The following is an 18,928-nucleotide window of genomic DNA, read 5'->3' as shown; positions in this document are numbered from 1 at the left end:
GGACCACCATGCTCTGGGGACGGTGATCTAATGAGGCTTGGCCAGGTGGGATTGGGGTGTTGCTCTCTGTAAGGATTTATTGGCTCCTCAGCCCTTGTGGCCAGAGGGCCTAGAGCTTGCTCAGAGAAGGAGGAGGACAAGGGGCACATTCTGCCAGCTAATGCCAGCCAGGGACTCAACCTTCTCAATCTCTTAGAACTACTTATGCTTCGCTAGCACCTGGCACTTTGTCTGGAAGAAATCACGCTGTAACCACGCGACTGAACTAAGAGCCTTTGAACAAACCATGAGGCACGACTGTGGGCCAGCTTTCTTTATTCTGGGTACCCGGGGACGTGCTCCGGAGGAGCTGGGAAGCAGGTGAGTCCAGCCACGCGGAGGACGACGGGCCCATGGGATGGCGTTGTGACCGCCAGAAGGTGCCTTAGAAGCATGCACATGTGTGGAGTCTGAGGACGTCTGGTCCTGGGGCTACATCTGCCCCTGCCCCTCCGGTGAGCCTCTCCGTGGCCGTGGACTGGCTTTTCGTACGGGTTCAGTGTGAGCCGCTGGCGGCTCCCGGCAGACACAGCGCGCGCCAGGTTCGGCTGCTCAGGAGTGAGTGACAGTGGCGTTGGCGCAGGCCACGGTGGAACGGTTCTCATTGTACAGTTGCAGCAGAACCTGGTATTCCCCCTGGAAGGACGCAGGCAGAGCATGAGATGTGCGACCCACAGAGCAGCCCGTTGTTGCACTGGGAGGGGTCGAGCGCCTCCCAGGTGCCAGCACTGTTTAAGACACTGGGGATCAAGTAGAACCAGGCCAACCAGGCGCTTACGGGCTCCCTGGGACAGACAGACGATGTACCCGACGCTTCACTATGGCTCCAGGCATGTGCTGGTGCCGGAGACAGAACGCCGGCGGGAAGAGGAGAGACAGCAGTGCTGGGCCGGGCAGGGCAGGGTGGGGCTGGGTTAGCACTGGTGGGCAGTTTTAAGCAGGTCCCGCTGCAGGGGTGACCTTTGGGCAAAGCCCTGAAGAAGATGGGGGCACCCCCGCTGTGCCGAGGGCTGGCACCCTGTGAGTGAGGAACAGGAAGGACGCCCACGGGGCTGCAGGGAGAGAGAACCAGAGGAGGAGGGAGAGGACATGAGTCAGGGGTGGCCTCCCAGGCCATGGTGAGGATGCTGGCTTCCACCCTGACAGGGACACAGGTCATGAGAGCGTTTTCCCCAGGGGAGTAGTCTGATCACATGTACAGGGTAATAGGACCCTCCTGGCTGCCCACAGAGACTGTAGGGGCAGAGAGTGGAAGTACTTAAGACCAGGTGGGAGACTTCCCTGGCTGGGGCAGACGGCAGAGGTGAGGAGAAGAATCCAGATTGGATTCTGGACAGATTTTGAAAGAAGAGCCAATAATGATTTACCAAGGAAACTCTGTGGGTGGCAGAGAAAGAGAGGGGTTGAGGGTGACGCCAAAGATCCTGACCTGAGCAACTGGAAGGAGAAAGTGTCATTTGCTGAGACAGAGAAAACCTCTCGGGGATCAAAATTCAACTGCACGAAACCAGAATGTTCTCTGAGAAAATGTATTGCCACCTTTTAGGGTTCCTTTCTGGATTTGAGCCTCCACAGGGGACTCTCTTCGTCTGTGGTTAATGGTTGGGCTGAATGTGAAACTGCAGAAAAACCCATGTGTCTGCTCAGCGCCAAAGCCCCGCCCCAGCCCCCAGAGGCCACGTGGAATGACGTGTCCTCAGGCTCACCAGTCTGGAGAGAGATGTTCTGGGCCGTGGGAGGTGCCGCTAAGCAGGGCAAAGGGCCCAAGAGGGTAAGATCTCAAGAGATTCCTGGCACATCTTTGAAGTGCCTGTCACCCAAAGAAGAAAAGGGGTTTAATCTGTATAAGCCAGAGGGAAGGAATAAATCAGACCACGGGATGGAGATTGCATGAGAGGCAGTTTTTGTTAGAGAAGAATAACTTTCTAGCAATTAGCAGAGGTCCAGGAGCAAGCGGGTTCCCCAACAATGAACACCGCGTTCGGCAGAGCCAGGCTGTACTCTGGACGGCGGCTGAGGTGAGAGGGTTGCGCCGAGTGTCCCCTAGGGCGCCGTTCAGCTTGAGGATCTGTGACAGCGCAGGCTCCCGTGAGGCCGGCTGCTCAAATACGAGCTGCTGTGATTTCAGAAGCAATGTAGGAATTTAATCGAAGCAGCGTGAAAGTTAGAGAGTTCATTATGAGTAAAGAGAGGTTCAAATGTGCTTCTGCTCATGTCCCCCTCATCACCACCTTCTTTATGTTTAGTGTCTGCATTCAGGCACACACCCCGCAAAATTATTGAAAAGCAGATGAATTTTTCACTATTGCCTTAGAAGCCTAAGAAAAAAGCATAGTATTTGCAGGAAGGTTTCTAGGTTGTGAATTCCATACTCACATTCCATACATGCCTACATACCTACATACGTATAAGATATGCATGCTCTGGTTTAGGAAGCAAGAGAATTTGGGCAATTAAGCTCATCTGCAGGCAGGTGGAGGGACACACTAGGAGGACAGGAGGGGCAGAGTAGGGACAAGAAACAGAGGGCGGCAGGCTCTCTGCTGTTGAGGAGAACACTGAATTTGTGGGTCAGGAATTTATAGTCGTATCCTTGGCACTTAGATGAGGCTTCACTTACAAGTGTTGCCCGCACATTTTGGAAGCCCAAAGGATCTCTAAATTCTAATTCAGAAAACAGCAGTCATAGAGATGCTGGGCTCCAGGCAGGACTTCAGTCGGGGCCAAGGGACTGGCTGTGTTAAAGAGAAAGTAACACCAAGACACTGAAGATTGACTGCCGAATGGAAAAGTTTCCAGCCAGCAGGGATGAAATTAGCACAGAGCCCATCTCTGGGGGATGTGGTGGGAGGAGGGGATCTGGGGCAGGTCTTTTAAACCAGAAGGCTTCACACTGTCTCTGCCCCATATTAGGAAGCAAAGTCTCTGAGCCTTGCTGGCTGGCTGTCAGCCAAGGAAGCCGGGCTGGCTGCAGCTGGTCCTCAGCCAGCGTGGGAGCTCATGTTGAGATTAAGGCCGGCAGCTGTCTCTGCTGCATACGTGACAGGTTGCACGTGTCCCACTTGGGTTATGTCCCCTGTCAATTTCAGCAGGCTGGGCGCAGTCAGGGCTGGCCAGGTTTCTGTTTCCTAGGCCCAAACCTCAGAGGGGGAAGAGGACCGATGGATGCTTAAACAACCATGCCCACGGTGGGGACACCTGAGCCTGGCTTTGCCCTCGTGTTGGGCAACATTGCTGAGCACCAACACTGGTCGAAGAGTGCAGGTCCTGAACTCACCCAAGCATCCTAAGGGAATGCAATAAAGCTTTTTTTTACATCTCTGCAAGATTTTCTTTCAAAGGGATTCTGTGTCTTTAAGAAGTTCTTTTCCCTTCTATTTCATAGCTCTTCCTAAAGAGCACTGTTTTTGTTTTTTTTTTTTTTAAGTCAATGTTGCAAGATGAAAATCAATTGTTTGCAAATTTTAAGTCAATCTCCAAAGGGAGGGGGAATGGAAGGATTCAGAAGGAAAATAAGGTAGGAAAAAGAATTCAAATAGCAAAGATTTCAAGAAAAAACAACCTGGGAGAATTTTGGTCCCACATCCTAGAAGTGAAGGGAGTTTGCAAGACTCTAATATTTTACTGAAAGGTCTGCAGAGAAGACTCTGGAGAATCCCTGAGGGGGAAGGTGAAGCTGGAAACTTCCCATCTGCAAGAGCAACACTAGAGAATGTTCTAGAGACATGAGAGCTTACACCTTAGGAACCCAGAGAGTGGGACAGAAAGAAAACACACATGAAAAATGCAAGTTTAAAAAATTCTTGATGCAGAAGGAGACCCTTTCCCAGAATCATGCATGGGTTTTTTGGAAAACCGAGAGGATGAGGTTGAAACAAAAAATATAGTTATTACATCTTTGTGTTTCCTTTTATGATGTCCCATAACATTCTCTCGCGAATAGCGTATTGAAAATGTATTGCTTACGTCAGCGCTGTTTGAATTCAGCCATTTAATAAGGTCACATTATTTTGCATAAAAAGGGATTAGTGGAAAACTCTACTCTTAGCTGTGAGCCTCGTCAGTGAATGCTCAGGGTGGGGGCATTTTATTCACCTGGTGGCAGCCATGAGTAATAGTGCAAGACCGGAACCTGGGAGCTTATAAGCCCTCATGGTTGTATGTGTGTTTCTTCTTTTCTCCAAACAGCCAGCCTCACCGACAGCCCACCCCCAACGGCTTTAGCCCATGTGATCCCCGAAGACACAGGCAATCTTGCCGGCCGGGACGTGGGAGCTCTCTGCTCAGAGGATTCCCGAGTGTCCATCAGGACATAAAATGTGACACACCAAAATGGCAAAAATCAATGTCTAAGCATTTGTATGTGCCTACTGTGAGGTAACAGCTTTTTTGAAGAAGCGTGTTCTTAGTGATGGCCAATGGAAAATGTTTAAATTTAATTCCCTCCTCCACCTCCCTCTCCTCTAAGAAACTGCTCAATACAATAATTAAGTAACAGAGCAAAACAGAAAACCAAGACCTTACCTCAGGAATTTCAATTCCAGGATTATTGATGGGGCCAGCAAAATAAATCTGCTCTGAAACATACACAAAACAGGCATAATGTTACTCGATCATATTAAACAAAAATGATTTGCTCATATTTTCTGCACTCGCTGTGCAGTAGGGATCCAGTGATGAAAAAGAAGGTCTCTGTCCACACAGTTGCTCATATTCTAAGTAGAACCCTGACAGCATGTAAATAACTACACAAGGCACTAGCTGGACTGTAGAAAGTGCCAGAAGAAGACATGCTGGCTGTGTGAGAGGCAGATGGTGTGATGGTTAAGAGGCCAGGCTGGAGTCAGGGTGCGTGGGGTTAAGTCCTGAGACTGCCTTTGATAAGTGTTTTATCTTGGATAGTCATGACCTCTTTGGGCTCAGTTCCCCTTTTTAGAATGGGTTTAATAATGACAATAACAGAGTCCACTTTTCTGAGCTCTGAGGAATCAAAGAGTTAATCAATGTAAAGTGCTAATAACAATGTCTGGAAAGCACTCAAAAAATAATTGGCTAAAATAGCAAACTAGGAAACGCCATGTTTGATTGGATGGCTGGCCAAGGAAGGCATCTCTAGAGAGATGATATTTGAGGTAAGCCCTGGGGAGGAGAATGAGGCAACGTTCAGAAGCTCTGATAAAGGAATGGAGAGGGTAGATGGTTGGGTAGTTTTACTGGGCAAGAATGATGAGGAGAGAAAGTCCAGGCTTTTGGGAGTAGATTGGGGACAGCTTATGATAACAGATCACGGAATATAAGGAGGGTAGGGAAGTAAAAGAAGGTAGGGTGGGTTGAGAGTAGAAACAGTGGTAGAGTCAGTTGAATGGGGTTTCCATCGTTGCTGTTAGGGTCCTAGAATGCAGGGAGGTCTAGAAGGACATGGTAAAGCCAGAGGGCAGAAGGCTTGACACTGAGATTTCAGAAGTGGTGCATTTACTGGTGATGACAACACATAGGATTGATGTGGGAGTCAGCGGTTGAGGTGTAATGATGGAAAACATTAGGGGAGGTCAAACTGCTGGGACATTATGGTGGTGGGTGGGCCAGTCATGTCAATATTGAATATTGAAATCTTGCCCAGCTCCTCATATGGTGACTGCCGTCTCTGTGACTCCCAGCCCCGTGCCCTTCACACATGATAAGCATAGTGTTTAAGAGCACAGACTCTGGGTCAGATTGTCTGTGCTGGGCTTGACTTTGGGCTCTTTTGATTATTAGTTGGGCAAGTCACCTGATCTTTCTGCGCCTCCGTCTCCTCATCAGAAAACGAGGCGGGGGTTATAATAATATTCACCTCACAGAGTTGTCATGAGGATCACATGAGTTAATGAAAGTAAAACTCTTTCCACAGCACCTGGTCCATGATGAGCAGTAAATGAGCGTTTGCATTAATACATTCACTCACCAGTCTGCACTAGGGGGCATCTGCCCGATACGGGCCAAGCGTTATGCCAGGTGCTAGACAGAACGGTAGACAAGAATATTATGCGAACCATTTGAAGCATTGGTTGCCCAGAATTGTAATCGTTTGTTTATAGGCTGCTTCCTTCAGTAGTCTGTGCCTTTTTCTTTGCACAGGTCCCAGGACGCTGCAAGGTCGAACACACAGCAGGGCGCAATATCAGGTTGTTACAGAGGTGGTTGAATGAACAGATCCAGAGCCAGAATGTGGGTTTGTCAACCAACTTCATTCTTGCTCCTGCTATTGTGATCCTCTCCCTGCTGGAAATCTCTGGGCCTGGGCCATGCTGACACAAGAGACTGGATTAGGGAGAGAGCCATCAGAACAGTCAATCTGGTGACAAGGGTGGGAGGGATGGTGGAGGACGATGGAGTTGAATAAATGCTTATTGGTTTATTGTTGGCATTAAGTATTGAGCTCCTTTAATGGCACAGTGACTTCCTGCCTCACATAGCTTCTGGTGCCTAACCACTGCTCAATAAATATTTGGAGACCGTCCAAACTCTCTCCATGAAAAGGGGCTTGGGGCCAGGGGCATGGCTGGTGCATGAGCAGCTGCCCACATGGAATGATATCAGGGGTATGGGGGGCATTTAGAAAAGGCATCTCCAGGCAATCTGAACCTTAACTTCTAGCAGGAGACCCATTCTTAGCATAGCCTTTGGCTTCTGTTGGCTCATGTCCCAAACATGTCTATCCTTCCTTCCTATGGTCAATTTCTTGTACCTTGCAAGGATAATGTGCAAACATGGTAGGTGCCAGAGGGACAACATTCCTGTTTCATTGCACTAACTGAACTGATCCATTTATTTATTCTTTTTTGGAAGATTTTTATTTATTTATTTGACAGAGAGAGAGAGACAGGGCACCCAAGCAGGGGGAGAGGCAGGCAGAGGCAGGGGGAGAGGTAGGCAGATGCAGAGGGAGAGGCAGGCTCCCTCTGAGAAAGGAGCCCGATGCGGGACTCATCCCAGGACCCTGGGATCATGACCTAAGCAGAAGGCAGACACTTAACTGAGCCACCCAGGCACCATTGATCCATTTAATTTTGAAAGGAAATACATATTTGGTTGTGGATATAAGCAAAAGTTTAATTGGAAGCTACTTCTCCCTGTGATGTGGTTTTAGAAATAGACATGTTGAAGTGCAATTGGGAAAGATACAATGACTAGCTGTGCAGAAAGTTAACCGTGGGAGAAATGAGTGGTGCATGTGGGCGGTGTATCTAACAAGTGCCGAGAGTTCAGAGGGGGCTGCCTGGGATTCATTTGTAGTACAACCGGAGGGCATACCGTTCACGTTCTAATATGTGAGTGGTGCCCCCTGGAGTTACGCAATGCAGTGGCCCAGCTACCAGTACACCATTCCTTTTTTAGGAAATTCTCTTCCCCAGTGGATATTCTCTGACCCAAGCCAGAGCAATCTGAGCAGGAAGACAAAGAAGAGACCCAGGGCCAACCTATTCTGGCAAGAGATGGTTTGTTTTATTTCAACTCACCAGTATCTAGGGCTGTTCGCTTTCTGCCTGGTGTTGCAGCCTTTGTACCGTGTGCCTTTCAGAAAATCCCTTTGCTTTTGTTGGCAGAAATGGATTTCTGCTGCTCACAACGCAAGGACTGTGAGTGCTATGGGCATGAACCAGTCAAGATCACTCACGCTGGCCATCAAAGTAAGGGACGCAGGAGCAGAGTCCAAGAATGGGGAGTGAGTGTGCCTGTGCGTGTCTGGTCTGGGCGGGTTCCCTTGGACACATTTTACCCCTGCTTTATGCTTCTACGGATTGTCCTAAGGTGGCGTAGTGCAAACGGCTTGACCTTGGAAGCAGACAGAACTGACTTTAGGACCCAGCTCTCCTATTTGCTGGCTGAGTGTCCATCCTACAAATCAATTTCTGCACTTGCAAGAGGGAAACGAGAATGTCTCTCCTGCAGGGCATGGGGGGACCAGAGAACTGTACGTAAACTTGCTGAGAGGACTTGGGTCCCCAGTAAGGCCAGAGCCAGTAGTTATTAGCTGCATTACTATCCACCGGATGGGAAAAAGGGTAATGCCATGAAGACCCACTTGGATGCCAAGGAACACATCAAGTCCAGGTTTTGGAACCTTTTGGCAGAGGCAACAGCTAGTAAGTTCTGTTGGTGCCATTCGTTTTAAAAAACAGATGAGGACAGCTCTTTGAAGAATCACATTAGAATGATATCTAACATTCTATTATGCTCATTTTTTTAGTTTATTTTTATTTTTTTTAATGTTTTTTTATTATATTATGTTAGTCACCATACAGTACATCCCTGGTTTCTAATGCAAAATTCGATGATTCATTAGTTGCATATAACACCCAGTGCACCATGCAATATGTGCCCTCCTTACTACCCATCACCAGCCTATCCCATTCCCCCACCCCCTTCCCCTCTGAAGCCCTCAGTTTGTTTCCCAGAGTCCATAGTCTCTCATGCTTCATTGCCCCTTCTGATTACCCCCCTTTCTTTATCCCTTTCTTCCCCTACCGATCTTCCTAGTTCTTATGTTCCATAGATGAGAGAAACCATATGATAACTGACTTTCTCTGCTTGACTTATTTCACTTAGCATTATCTCCTCCAGTGCCGTCCACGTTGCAGCAAATGTTGAGAACTCGTTCTTTCTGATAGCTGAGTACTATTCCATTGTATATATGGACCACAGCTTCTTAATCCAGTCATCTGTTGAAGGGCATTTTATGCTCCAAGATTTGCAAATTGTGTGTCTCAAATAAAGAGGTTCTGTACTGGGCCGAGAGGTTTTCATTAAATCTCTCTCTCACACTTTACAGTTTCAGTTGGAGCTTTTTGGGGGTCTGTGAAGTTCCCGAGAACGGCTGCAAGTCACTCATGAAACTTTTTTTTTTTTTTAACCTAATGAAACAACACCTAAAATTAAATTCTCGCCCCTTCCGTTCTTAGATCCTCCCCGATTCTGAAATTCCTCTAATTAACATTCTCGCACTCCAGGACTATAAAAAGAGCCCCAGTATATCTGTACCCACTCCTTCCTTTCTTCCATTTGAAATCTTTATCAGTTTTTGGTGTGCTGCGGATTAAAGAAATCCACCTCCCCGGTTCTGAACACATGAAGTCATTTCTGTAAAGTGGCTTTGTTTTTGACCCAGATCTTTGTGTGGTTGGCACATAGTGTCTTTTTCAGAAAGGAAATTGATTTTTAAATTGTGGAAATAAAAGGTCCCAAAGGGTTTTGGATTCGATGGACGTGAGGCTCTGGGCTGTCTCCTGCTCTGCAACCCTTTGTCCTCTGCAAGCAGCGTGAATGCCCCCTGGAAGCACGTCCCGAATGCGTGGGTTCTGTCCAAGGCATTCTCCCTGTTTCCTAGCCCTCCCCAGTGTCTTACTGCAATTGCCTCCAGTCTTCCAAATTTATTACAAAAATGTCATCAATATTTAAGCACCAGGAGGGTGTTCAACACTGTAAAAATACTTAAGAGTTACAATTTATCATAAATAGGCCAATTAGTACATTCAGAACAAAGATTTTAAAAATCATCATTTATTTATTTACTCCAGCTTTGAATCTTTTTCCTACCTGCCAGGCCCAGTTGAGGGCGATCTTTGGGGGAGATGTGCTGAACTAGGAGGACACAGGCTTCAGCCTGCTCTCCAGGGAATGGGGGCACCTCAGGAGCTGGGGAGGCCCCCTTACAAGGGCTCCTGTGGGCAGTGGTCCCACAGCAAAGACGGAGTCGGGAGAGTGTTCCAAGTAGACCAGGAGCCTTGTCTCTAGAGCGAGAGTGAGCGAGCGCATGACTTCATTTTAGTGAGCTCTAAATATAATCTTCACTCCTCTCCCTGCCTCCGGGCATTTCCTTTAAGACACCCAAGTCTGGCAGATGGCTAAGGCCCGGGCACGGCTGCTCATCTTCTCCCTGATTTTAGCTCTGCTTTTTTCAGTCTCTGACCCTGCAGGGTGTAGAAAATGCTTCCTGGGCCCACAGGGCAATGAGCTAGGTGCTGGTTAGGGCTCTCGTTTAAATTCATAATGAGCTTGCCTGGTGGGGACTCAAAGGAGTGTCCCCTTGCCTCCAGGGGATTGTGGCTGTAGACAGACTCCCTGAGGGCCTGAAAGCCTTGAGGTTTCTTCTGGGTTTCCATGGATGGGTTTCAGGCAGTCTGGGCAGGTAGCTCCAGGCTGGGCCCCGGGCCCAGTTTTTATTTTTTTATTATTTATTTATTTATTTGGTGTGTCTGACTTTGTCAGCTTCTCTATCTCCTGGGCCGTTTCGCCTTTTATTCTGCAGAGCCCGTGCCTTCTTTATGTCTTTCCTGAGGGCTGGCCACCAGAGGACTTCAGTGTGCCCGTACCACCTCGGAAGCGACCTGAGCGTCTGCGTGCAGTTGCCCAGACTGCCGGCCGAGGGGGTGGGTGGGGGCACAAATCTAGTTCCTGCCCCGTGGGGCCAGGCTCCGCAGCCTGGGGCTGGGTCCCACCTACAGATCCTTCTGCTGTCCTGGCCTCATCTCTTAGCCGGTTTTGAAATAAGGGCAGCCTTGGTAGCATCGGCCATGCATTGAACGTTTGTCCCAGGTCAAGAGCCTGCCACCCCTCCGTACTTTCCCGCTGTGCAGTGGCCCGAGTAGGACAGCTGGAAGTCCGGGGGTGTTATCCTCTGCAAGCCCTCAACCCAGGAGGACTGGAATCTGGGGATAAATTCCATAACCTCCCGACCTTCAGAGGGATAATTCTGACATGCACACTGCAGTTCCCCAGGATCCCAGTGGGGCAGAGCCCTGGTTCCCTTCCCAGTAATCAGTTGCCCATTTATCCCTTCCTGGCTTTTCCTCCTGCCCCGAAACCCTCGAGTTCCTCGCTCATGCCTGCTTTCTGGCATTGCTTCCTAATAACTCCCCACCCCCAAGTCCTTGTCTCTGGCTTTGCGGGGGAGCCCCAAACTACCAACACTTCCTGGCAGAAGGTGAACCTTTTCCCAATTTGTACCAAGGCCCCGTATGAGCCAGTGACCGTCTTAGAAAGTTGGCTGCCGATATATTTGGGCCTGACTGTGATGATGGAGTCACCCAGTCTAGAAGCTAAATCTGAGCACCCTCGAAGCTACTCTCTGACTTCTGCAAGAAGAATGAATGTCCTGGATTGTCCTTGAGAAGGCTCAGAACCTCACACTTTGAAGAAGACAAGAGTTGAGAGAGAGGGATGAGGAGGTGAAGACCATGCTGGGTGGGTGGGTGGCTGTGAGGGAGCCAGCAGGAATGGGAAAGGGGGAGCAGAGAAGGAGCGGGAGAGGTGTGCAGCTGGCCTCTCAGATTCTAGGTTCTTCGTTCAGACGCATGGACTCTTACTGTGCCTGAGCATTGGGCCACTGTGGGCCAATGTGGTGCAACCTGTAATAAATGAGGTATATTCTCTAAACTGATTCGAAGCTTTGGGATTCCTGGGCATATCAGATGATCCTTTTTTTGAGAGAATTTTTGCTGTTGCATATGGGAGCTCAGTCATTAAAACATGTTCAATTTTATTTCCAAACCTATCTTGAGATATCCAGCATGTTTTTGGCCCCTCTGGTCAGTTCTGGGCATCCTAGCTGTGGTCCTTTTCAGAATTACAACTGCACTTTGGAGCTCATAAGTATCTGATTAGAGTTTGGATTACTACAGGTGTTAGCTTTGTCTGTACTACTTCGATATCTTTCACGGTTCATTCAAACGGGCTAATGAGATCTTCGTTTTGGCCATTTTACCACTAGAGAAACTTAATGTTATTTACAACTTGAAAGCATTCACTGTGCCCTTGCAATGGATCATTTATAAAACTATGAAATGAGAATCTTCTAAGGGCTTCCTTGCTCACGGGCCCACTCCTTCACCTCTCTGGTGAATCCGAGATGCACCTGTTACCCCTATTCTTTTTTCCCCTAGTTGCATCCTGGCTTCCTCTTAATAATAAACTTTTATAAAGGACTCATTGCTATCTCACCCTCTTTCTCTGTTGGAATGATTCCAACACATGGGTCGTGGAATTGACTTCCAGCCAAATAGCTTTTCTTGTGAGTAGGAAGGATCCATGGCAGGTGGGAGCTTTAGGGGGTCTCAGACAGGGTGAAAATAATGGCCCAACAAGGCAAACCTTTTCTGAGCAATGATGTAATCCCTTAACAGAAAAACTCGTATCTCTGCTCAGGAACACGAGTAACTGTATCGTCTGTGAAGTTCTCCAAACGGTTGACTTCTGCGAAGGCATTTTCATTGAAAACATATAGAGTTTGGGTTTTCCTTGGATTATGCACAATTAGTTGGCCTTTTTACGTGGTACGCGGAGGTCAGATAAGATGGATTGATTTTCCAGTTGGGAGCTGAGCAGGCTACAAATGCCCACCCTTCAAGATGTCTGTGTCCTTATCCCCAGAGCCTATGAGTATGTTACCTTCTGTGACAAAAGGGACTTTGTGGATATAATAATGCTAAAGTTTGAGATGGGGAGATTAACCTGGATTATCTGGGTGAGTTCAGTGAGATTACAAACTGGTTTCAAGCCAACAAATGCTTCTAGAAACTGAAAAAGTCAAGGAAATGGATTCTCCCCTGAGGCTTCTAGAAGGAACACAGTCCTACTGACACTTTGATTTTAGACTTCTGACATCCCAAACTACAAGAGAATAAACTTGTTACAAGTTACTAAATTTGTGGTCGTTTGTTACAACAGCAGTAGGAAACTAACACAGTTGTCTTGGATTAAGAGAGGAGGCTCCAGGTGATCGACCTGAGAAGGGGCCGAGAGTGATGGCTTGTTTGAATTTGGGTCCCCAACAAAGGGCCCTTCAGAACCATGACACCAGCATAACCCAAGATTTCAGGAAAAGAGAAGGTACTTGAGGTTATAGCTTGGGCTGGAGAGTGAAGTTTCAAATATACATTCACATACTTGCATTCAGGATAGACCGTTAAAAAAATTAGAGCAATATAGAAACTACTATGTCAGTGATGTCTAATGATGTTCTGCAAAGATGGAAATGTTCCATATCTGCATCACCAAATATGGGAGCCTCTAGCTAAATGTGGCCAGTGTGACTGATGACCTGAGTTTTTGATTTAATTTAAATGTAAATGATTTAAATAGCCACATGTGACTAGTGGCTATCATACTGGATAGTTTTAGGTCAGCGCTGTCTAATAGAAATATAACGTGAGCCACATACATAATTTAAAATTTTCTAGTAGCCATATTTTACAAAAAGGAAAAAAAAAGCATGTGAAATTAATTCAAGAATATAAATATATTTTAACCCATATCTTAAAATACTATAATTTCAATATGTAACCAATATAAAAAATTAACAAGATATTTAGAAGTCTTTTTTTAACAATTTTTTTTTTTTTTTGCACAAAATCTTCAAAATGTAGTGTGTATTCTACACTTAAAGCACATATCACTCTGGACTGGCCACATTTCTGGTGCCCACTAGCCACATGTGGCTAGTGGCAACTGTACCAAATGGTGCCAATTATTTATTTTTAAAAAAGGTTTATTTATTTATTTTAGAGAAAGAGAGAGAGTGAACGTACATTGCGGGAAGGGCAGAGCCAGAGGGAGAGAGAGAATCCCAAGCAGACTCCTCACTGAGCACTCAGTCTGATGTGGGGCTCAATTCCACAGCCCTGAGATCATGACTTGAGCCGAAATCAAGATTTGGAAGCTTAACTGACGGAGACACCCAAGTACCCCCCAGGCGGTGCCAATTATTAAGTCACTGATGAGGAATTGGTGTCCAGAAGGTGAAATGATTTGTTTCCAAGTTTATTCCTCCTACAAGACCTTTTTGTCTTTGCTGCTCAGTTTCCGTTCAAGAGATACATAACTTCTGGCAATGAGAAGGGAAAGAACATTTAAGTTTTTTTCCCTACCAACTTATTTCTGAATTTCAGTGGATAAATAGTTAATGTAACTCTCAAAATATAACTTGTGAATTGGTGGGCTGATTGGATTTCCAGAAATGGAAATGAAGAAGACAGTGCTGGGGAGAAAGAGGAGAAATTGAATTGATCTCCAGAAACCTGGGGCAGATGCAGGAAAGAGCAATGTGATGGGAAAAAATAGAACAGACATTGCAAAGGGTGGCCTTTCTCAGATTGGGGGTCTCTGGGGTGCATGCACATCAGAGTTCTCAGGATGTTTGTTAAAATGCAAATACCAGCAACCTGTGGGATTAGAGTTTTGAGTGGTCCAGGGAGCTGGGAGTTGGCCTTCTTAACTGGCTTCATAAATGATTATTACATGAAAGTGTGGGAGTTGTCGAGCCAGGGTTTTGAAAATCTACAATAGGCTGAAAATTCGTAAAGGAGCTTGTATTGTCTTAGAAAATTAAAAATGCTTTGATCCTAGGTCATCATCAATCTAAACATGCTGGGTTCAACTAAACTGAAACTGCGACTGATGGCAAAGGACAGTTCCAACATATTATTGGCTCTTACAGATGGGCTTGAATTTGTGGACAGAAAGAAATTTCCTAGGGCTGTAGGATTTCTTAATAGGCAATATGCTTTCCTCCTCCTCCTCCTCCTCCTCCTCCTCCTCCTCCTCCTCCTCCTCCTCTTCTTCTTCTTCTTCTTCTTCTTCTTCTTCTTCTTCTTTGGTCATTGCTGGTACCCTCTCCAGGTTGATTGTTGTTCCTACTTCTATTTTTTGCAGTTTAAGAGTGGGAGTTTTCTGGGGCGCCTGGGTGGCTCAGTCGTTGAGCGTCTGCCTTTTGCTTGGGGCGTGATCCCAGCGTTCTGGGATCGAGCCCCACATCGGGCTCCTCCACTGGGAGCCTGCTTCTCCCTCTCCCACTCCCCCTGCTTCTGTTCCCTCTCTCGCTGGCTGTCTCTATCTCTGTCAAATAAATAAATAAAATCTTAAAAAAAAAAAAAAAGAGTGGGAGTTTTCTGCTAGTGCATCACACACCACTGTTTTTGTTGACTCTCTCCATTAGTCTGCAGCAGTGGCGGCGGCCCAGCAAATCCACAGCTGCTTGAAGGATGCAGACAAAGAATAAAACATGAAAAGAAGAAGGGCTGAAGGCTGAGGAGACGATGCTTCAAATGTCCAATGTCAGGAGAAATGCAAATGGCGCTCTCTCCCCGGAGGCACAAAGAGGCCACGGAGACTGTGCTGTGTGGGCCACCAGAGGGTATGCAGCTTGGACTGGAGTCATGTTCCTGCTACCTCCGAGGAAAAAGGTCTTCAACTTCCAAGCCTCGAAAGCTCCCCTGCCCCTGCAGACCTTGTTAAAATGCAGACTTCCACGCTGAGATGGATGACTTCAGGGGCCCAGAGCCCTTGCTTGAGAAATCCCTAATCAGCTGCATGAAGTAGCTTCCATTTATCATGCACTGAGCGCTTACTCTGTGTCAGACTGTTCGAAGGGCTTTGCATGTATTACCCCATCTTGTCCTTCTAACACTCCCACGAGATCACCCGTATTTTCCTTATTGTACACAGGAAGAAAGTGATGCTTTTTAGAAAGATCGAGTAATTTGCTTGAAGTCACGTAAACACAGGTGGCAGTGAGGGTCCAACTCTGTGCAGGGTTAGCTTCAAACCCTGTGCTTGTCCCCAACCAGGCTAGTGGTTCTCAAAGTGTGGTCCCTGGATCAGCATCATCAGCCTTACCCGGGCACTTGTAAGAAATGCAAATTTTAAGCCTCTCCAGAAGTACTGAATTGAAAATTGGGGGTGGGACCAACAATCTGTGGTTGACAAATCCTCCAGGTGCTGTGATGTATGTGCAAGTTTGAGAAGCCTCCTGCTTTCCCAGGCAGCGCTGCAGTGGGATGAGGCAGGCCCCAGAAAATTCTTGGAGAATAATACAGGGGCTGGTAGCGTTCTCCTACAGCAATGGAATGACAGTGGGGTTGGTAATGGCAGAAGAAACTGCAGTTCCCAGGTGGCAGAGGACCATCACCCCCCTCATGGGTCTGTGGATTCATCCAAGGGAAGTGGGACCAAGACACACGAGTTCCCATCTAAGCCCCTTTGTTATCTGGGGAAAGAGGACGAGAAGCTGGGATCTGGACAGATTGAGAAGGAAGTTACAGGGACAGCAGAGCAGAAAGCCTGAAGCAAAGGAATTTGCAGAAGCAGGTGGCCTAAAATGGCCCAGAAATCCAAGGTAAGCAGACAGGTGGGACAGAGGTGACAATCCAGAGAAGGCATATTTTAAAGTTGAGGCCTCAGATCAAGCCGCTTGTTCCCCTTCTCTTAGAGCAGTAATCAATGACCGTATTCCTGGGGCTTGCATTCGTTAGTGTGTGTGCAGTGAATGCGGAACAGTTGAAAAGTGAGACTCACAGTGGGGGTGCCTGGCTGTGGGCGTGCTTTATAGAGATTGTCAGGACCGTCGGTGTAGATTAATGGTGGAAACTCTTGCCTGGAAGGTGTTTTTGCCCTATCTTCTATGACAGCAGTGCAAGGCATAGGCATTTTGCAGAAAGCATCTGTGGGAATTTTTCCAAATCTAGGCAATTTCCAAATTTCCTCCATTTCACAGACCCGCGAAAGGGAGCATATAGAAACAGAGAGAGCGAGGGCAATAGAAATCTAGCTGATGAGATCGGAACTGCTCACCTAGATAGAACTGTTCAGACCAAATTCTGAATCGTTACAGACAGTGAGGTTGAGATGTTTCTGCAATTAATATTAATGATGCTCAGAGGATGGCCAGGTGCAGTCGTTCAGCATAAACCAGGACAGCTGACAGACACCAGAGCTAACAAAACGGCGGGAGGACAGGTAGCCAACATGAGCATGCCCTATGCTTCTGCCTTTGTCTTATTTGTATATAAAATCAATGAATATTATAGCAGAATCCCTTAGCTGCTGTCAGAGATAATATCTGCCTTGTGGGAAATGTCATGTCAGACTTTATATACAGTTCTCAGGGGATCTACTGTGCTGTATATTAAAATTCATCTAATTACAAAGCATTCCCCACTTTGGACAAACACTTAAAGTAGGAATGTTCAGATTTACATAGAAGATAAACCAGGGAGCAATTATTTCCTTGACTAAAGGGTTCTCCAGCTTGTAAAAGGTGTCACTGTAATATTTATTTTAATTACAAGCTTTCCAGATGCAGTTAAAATTAAGTCTGCGGCTAATTTGTTTCTGTAACTCACATATTGCATGAAGTGTATCAATATCCATTGTATGTATCTCCTAACAGATTTTGCTCTTCCTGGAAGGTGGTTCGTCTACCCCGAGTGAGACAGGTGCACCCTGCACTAGCAGTCTTCACAGAGACTGTTGATTTCTGCACCTCTCTGGGATTCTGACATGCATATGACATCAAGTCCTCCCATGGCTTCAGCCATGTCATTCATGGCTGCTAGGGTCTCAGAGAAAAGCCCTTGACCTATGGGTCTCCTACTTTAAAATCATATATACCTAGCATACACACACACACACACACACACACACACACACAGGAGATGTACTTATTTAACTCTTTCAAGCCTTTATTTTAATTTCAGTTGGTTTTGGCAAGAGGTTGGATGCAGCTAATATTCACATGTTAATTCACAAAGCAATAAACAAATCATTATTGAAAGCCAATTATTATTTAGTGCTGTGAAACCAATGCTCTTTGCCTGGGTTGAACTCCTAGAAGTTTGGCCAGAATCAAGTCTGACAGTTGATGTGTCTTTGCCAGTAGGAGTGAAAATCCTGTGTTCATTCTATTTACTTTGGGGTCTTAATCTAGGTTTTTGCCCAAATCTCCAGGTTTGTTACAGTTGAGAATCTTCTTTCTACATAGCCCTACACGCTATATTCTGGACAGCCAAAACATGGGCCGCTCTGTAATTTGATTACCCTCCCCCCACTTTCTATTTGGGTGGAATATGTCCAGTTGGGGCATCTTCTACCTTCCCAGATTGATACTTCAGTTTCATGTTCGACAGTAAGTCCCACAATCCGTTTTATGCTCTATTTTTCATCTTCCTGAGACAGGATATTCTAGGAAAGTCGCTGAACAAAGTGAACCCTAATTTGTCGAGAATGGATATCAAAATATGTTGGCCATGTGATAAATCAGAAGTCCATGAAAGGGAGTTCGGTGAACTCAACTCATTTCCAAGCTAGAGCTGTGGGGTCTTGTTCGTGGTGGAGGTTAGTGCCAACAAATCCAAGTTTTGGAAGAAGTTTCTACGTCAGACGATTGTGGGGTAGTCTTGTTGGGGCCATGGAGACAAAACACACCTCTGTGGTTAAATGTCACATTTCCAAGAAGGAAGTGGACATTTCCACTTCCACTCATTCTGGAAGGAAGTCAAGTGGGGAGCATAAAACGAGAACTTCAGAGGCTGATCTTAGACCAAGATAAGACAACAAAATAGAACAGAAAGACACAAGAAGAGACTTCTTCATCTACTCCTCAGGAAATCCTGGGATCCTGCGTGGTGGTAGAGTGTTAGTCTGGCTGCCCCCAGCTTCGGGTGAGCTGGTTTGAGTCAGGATCCTCACTAGGCTTGTCTCTGTGGGAGACCCTAGCCTGGGTGTGCACAGCAGCTGTGGGTCCCTCAAGCTGTTCCACCCGCTGCCTCGAGGTCCCTCAGGTGGGGACCGAGGCAGACAGACATGGCATTGACATGTTTATTGTTTTCTAATGCGCCAGGCATGTGACATATCTTTTCTTTTTTAAGTATTCACTATTACCTGAAAAAGAATGATGGTTGTTCCCATTTTATAGATGAAACAACTGAGAACCAGAGAGATCAAATGATCCTGCAGAAAGAAGGGCCTTCTGTCCCCAGCCTATAAATGGCAGCTATCGGAGGGGAGGAGACCGTCAGTCCTGCTCTCTGGTGCTTTCAAACAAGGCTCTTTTCCCCCTGCCATCAGCCTCTCCCAT

The 18,928-nt window shown here is 46.7% G+C and overlaps 1 protein-coding gene across 2 annotated transcripts in view; it reads right to left on the bottom strand.

The window, feature by feature from the left end:
* Nucleotides 1-280: 280 nt before the first annotated feature.
* LY86 (lymphocyte antigen 86) overlaps nt 281-18,928 on the bottom strand; it is a 61,381-nt gene continuing 42,733 nt past the window's right edge. For both annotated transcript variants that reach the window (XM_026511434.4, XM_048225834.2), the window contains 2 exons: nt 4,564-4,616; nt 281-675 (listed from right to left, as the gene is read on the bottom strand). In XM_026511434.4, coding sequence (XP_026367219.1) covers nt 592-675; nt 4,564-4,616 — 137 coding nt within the window. In that variant the 3' untranslated portion in view covers nt 281-591. The remainder of the gene's footprint in view (nt 676-4,563; nt 4,617-18,928) is intronic.

This window comes from Ursus arctos, unplaced genomic scaffold (genome assembly GCF_023065955.2).
Source record: "Ursus arctos isolate Adak ecotype North America unplaced genomic scaffold, UrsArc2.0 scaffold_31, whole genome shotgun sequence".
Taxonomy (NCBI): Eukaryota; Metazoa; Chordata; class Mammalia; order Carnivora; family Ursidae; genus Ursus; species Ursus arctos.
The sequence above is the reverse complement of the archived record's forward strand: the minus strand, read 5'-3'. Positions and strand labels throughout refer to the sequence as shown.